The sequence below is a fragment of the Solanum pennellii genome, chromosome 6, assembly GCF_001406875.1.
Source record: "Solanum pennellii chromosome 6, SPENNV200".
NCBI classification, from domain to species: domain Eukaryota; kingdom Viridiplantae; phylum Streptophyta; class Magnoliopsida; order Solanales; family Solanaceae; genus Solanum; species Solanum pennellii.
In genome coordinates this window covers 40012015-40016349 of record NC_028642.1, presented here as the reverse complement: position 1 = coordinate 40016349, position 4335 = coordinate 40012015, and the positions used below count along the sequence as shown (strand labels likewise).

Here is a 4335-nt window from a genome sequence, read left to right as displayed (position 1 = left end):
CATGAGCTATTGTTTGTCTGTTGGTTTTGCATACTTGAGTTTTCTATATAGTTATATGATATCATTGGGAACCTTTTCCTAACAGATAAGTTGTAGTATTTGTAGAGACTTGTGGATATACTTTGGTAATCTTCTACCGTTTCATTTAGATCCTTCTCGACTTATTGTATTTATGATTTTAGTTGCAACATTGTCGGTTTGCTAGTTCTTATTAGTTAAGTTAATTTTGTTGATCTTTTCATTATCTTTAATTTTGTTGTGACCTTTCCGGTCCCATTATCTTGTTTCAGCAGGTTATTGTAGCGGCTTTTTTGGCCCTCATTGTTTTATATCCTTCATGTTTTAGTTGGTTCGCTTGGCCAAGTGAGCTAACGGGTGCCTATTGAGCATACCCTAAGTTGGGGCGTAACAGAAATAAACAAGGTGCTATACATGGATGGTAATCCTTTAGTATATTATACTCAACAATTCCATATTAAACTTAATGCCTTGAAATCTTACCTTGTTAACAATGTCAAATAATTTGTCCAAGTATCCTTTCATTGTCTCGAAAAACTTGTTTCATTTTCTGCAGCTTGAATTCTTCAACCTCCAGCATATTCTTTCTTTAGATAATTCCAAATTTCTTTCGCAGATTAGAGAAACATATATACTAAGAAAATAGTGGTTTAAACAACAACAAACAAAGTTACTGTTGCCGAAACTTTAGGGTTCTCATTTTCTTCTCACTATTAATTTGTTCTATGGTGAGATTCACCATTGAAAACAAGAAGAGTCATTTATGAAAACTATTTTCGAAATTCAACTCTTCAGTGACAAGCCCTCAAGAAAATGACTTCAGATCCCAATTGTTGGTTTTTTGAAGAAAACAAATGCTTGAAAACAACACAGGAAAAAGTTCAAGAATACAATTTTATTGCACTAGACAATGCCATACTTCTGAGTATTGACTAAAAAAACATGTATTCAATGACTAAAAGTCTAACTAAAAATTAGATAACCATGTCCTATATTTTAGATTCCATCTACTATATAACAAACAATAGAAATCGAGAATGTCATACTATTGAGTATTTACTAACAAAAGACATGTATTTAAAGACTAAAAATGTAACTGAATAATAGATAATGAAGTCATATATATCAGATTCCATCAACTTCATAAGAAACAATATTAATCAGGTCTAACTTGATAAAATTAATGTATAAGAAAATCTTTTTTTTAAAACCAAATATTCAACATATATAAAGAAAATTCTAAGATCTTCAATTCTGAACCTCATATGTATAGCTCTTAAGGTTGCACATTATTGTGTTGAAGCCAATTTGAGAAAGCTTGAAGTGTGTTTGTATCAGCTGGGTGATGCTTCTGTGTAAACTCAAGGAGGGTAGGCCATGTGAAGTCAGGATAAATTCGAGGTTTATTGAAGTCCACCAATTCGGTTGGTGGCCTCACCACCTTATCTTTGTCTGGACAAAGAAAGAAAACTAGTGATTTCCTAGGAATATAGTTGTTTACCACTGCTCTATGCAAGCAACTTTTGAATATTCCATTTGATAGCGCCTGAAAAAAGGAAAACACCAAATATGTTTTAACACCACTTGATCAATTATACGAAAGACATTATTCATGTTGTACATAATTCCGAAGCCCTCATCATGTATACCATTCTACATCATGTGAAAAGTTCCTATATTATTTGTGTTATCAATATGTATTTTTTGTCTAATTATCTCTGTTTTTATGACTTAAATGGAATACATAAGCTTATTATATAGTTCTATTGTGTAATTTTTCTTACCATAAATGTGTCGCCTATGTTAACCACAAAAGCATTGTAATTTGGATTGATTGAATGCCATTCGTTATCCACAAAAACTTGAAGTCCACTAACACAATCTTGATGGAGAATGGTTAATGATGTTGGATCATAATGAGGCCATGTTCCTAATGTGAGCTCTGGATTATGACATGGCGGATAGTAGTTGATTCTCATTATGGATTCATTGTCTTTGAAAAAATCTTTGAAGTTGTCCTTCTGTACTCCTAGACTCATCCCTAAGAGCTCCATGATCCTTAGAGAAAGTTTGCTCATCGAATTGCAATATTCTTGATAAACCTTCCTATGTAATTGAAAGGGAAAAAGTTGATTTGTTTACATAATCGAAAAAATAGAAAAATAGATATTCCATTTATTTCAATTTGTACTAGAATACCCAATTTTGTTGTTTTAAACATGTAATAAAAAGTTTAAATTATAGAGTTACAAAAACGAAGAAATAGAGTTACAAAAACGAAGAAGAAAAAAGTACTAATTTTTGGAAACCGACTAAAAAGAAAAGTAATACTCCCTCCATTCCTTTTTTAGTTGTCATACAGATTAAAAATACTTGTTCCAAAATAGTTGCAATTTAAAATATAAAGAGTGATTTAATGATCTCTTACAAACTTTGCCTTTAACATTAATTATTCTAGCATTAAGGGAAAAAAATAAAATAAATAATAAGCGATACATGGTTTAATAACGATCCTTATTAATTTTTTCTTAAGGGTTGTGTCAAACCTTATCATGACAACTTAAAAGAATAGAGGGAATATAAGAAGTCAATTGTCCTTACCCAAGATTGTTAAAACTTTTTCCCATTGTCCTTTGGAAATACTCTTCAACTATATGCGATGAGTGCTCTTTAGCAGAGTATTGAAAAGAGAGTGTCTCTTTCCAAGGCAACTTTTGCAAAAATGTTCCAGTAAAGCTGCTGGCATAGCCACAATGTTCACCAATTTTTCTCTCAGCTTTTAGCTTTTCAGAGAGAGGCAAGTTAAAGAACATGTCCATGTTTCGATGGGCGCTAGAGATGAGATTTTCATCAACTCCGTGGTTCACCACAAGGAAGAAACCGTGACTCCTGCAGGCTTCACCAACAAGCCTAGATGCTTCTTGCATTGTGGTAGGGTCACCAGAAAAGAAACCCCCTAAGTCAATAAGGGGAGCAGGAAGCTCTTGTGGTATTGCACAATCCTTTTCGCCGTGTTTCATTTGGGATGCATCAAAAATTAATGAATTTTTCTCATCTACCATAGACGATTTATCATTTGTGATTATACTATCTATATCCATTGAATGGAAGAATTTGGTTTTATTCTCTTGTGCAATGAGTCACAAGTGAAAATGAAGTAGTGAGAGTGAATTGTAAGGAGCCAAAGTGAAGCATTATATAGGGTGTAATGATGCTTACATGGGTAGAAGTCCACATGTTGTTTGATTTTTCTATTGTTTTTCAAAGAGTTTTTACTGTATTAAAGATATGTTTGACCATAATATTGAAAAGAATTATTAATAAGGATATTTTTGATCATATATTTATAAAATTTATACTAAATTAATGATATGTTTGACGATATATTAAGTAAATTTATTATTGTATTAAAGATATGACTGACAAAATATTTAGAAAATTTATTATTTGAGATACATTTGACCATTAATTTAGAAAATTTATTGCTATATTAAAGATACAATTGACCAAATTTTGAAAATTTATATGTTTGACCATAGATTTATAATTTTTTATATTGTACTAAAGATATATTTGACAAAATATTTTAAAATTTTATTGTTAAAGACATCTTTGACCAGAAATTTATAACTATATTATTGTATTAAAGATATGTTCGACCATAATTATTATTATCAAAGATAAGTTAACCATACACTTCGCAATTTGCTTAAAAGGGCTTAATAATGTTTTAAATTGGGGTATAGGTCTATTATAGAATGTACATAGACATATCTATCCATAGTATCCATAGAACAATTATAAATAGATATTTAAATATTTTTTCTAATTTAGTTTCTTTAGATAGATATCCTTATACATCTACAAATAACTCTTATTCTTAAGGAAATAGATCCATTGACTCTACATTTTGCATGGTACCCTCTCTATCTATAAAACTTGTCAACCATTAACTTTGTACACTTATTAATAAACTATAAATAGAGGGTTAATTTTACTATATTACCCTTTGAATATTATAAATATAAAATCTTGAAAAATGTAAAAGAGAAATGAATTTAATAATGACAAGGGTAAATTATGAACTAAGGGTGTGTTTGGTATGAAGGAAAATGTTTCACTGGAAAACAAGTAGATTTATGACTTATTTTCTTATGTTTGGTTGGTGAGTAGAAAATATTTTTAGGAAATGATTTTTAGTGTATGATTTATGAATGAAAAATATTTTTGAGAAACATCTTTTATTTTTACTAGAGTAGAAAATATTTTGAAATTGAAATATACTTTTTTTAAAAAATATTTTTTTGTGGGGGGTGG

The 4335-nt window shown here is 29.9% G+C and overlaps 1 protein-coding gene across 1 annotated transcript; it reads right to left on the bottom strand.

Annotated features, from left to right (window-relative positions):
* Positions 1–1294: 1294 nt before the first annotated feature.
* LOC107022878 (gibberellin 20 oxidase 2-like) lies at positions 1295–3149 on the bottom strand. Its single transcript, XM_015223456.2, has 3 exons — positions 2620–3149; positions 1803–2124; positions 1295–1564 (listed from the first exon to the last, which is right to left on the bottom strand). The coding sequence occupies exons 1-3, from the start codon at positions 3117–3119 to the stop codon at positions 1295–1297; spliced, it is 1092 nt and encodes a 363-aa protein (XP_015078942.1). The 5' UTR covers positions 3120–3149.
* Between the last annotated feature and the right edge of the window lie 1186 nt (positions 3150–4335).

Coding starts and splice junctions, on each gene's coding strand:
- LOC107022878 (XM_015223456.2), bottom strand. CDS start 3,119: ATGGATATAGATAGTATAATCACAAATGATAAATCGTCTATGGTAGAT. Junction 2,125..2,619: donor AAAAGTTTTAACAATCTTGG/GTAAGGACAATT, acceptor TCAATTACATAG/GAAGGTTTATCAAGAATATT. Junction 1,565..1,802: donor ACATAGGCGACACATTTATG/GTAAGAAAAATT, acceptor TCCTTTTTTCAG/GCGCTATCAAATGGAATATT.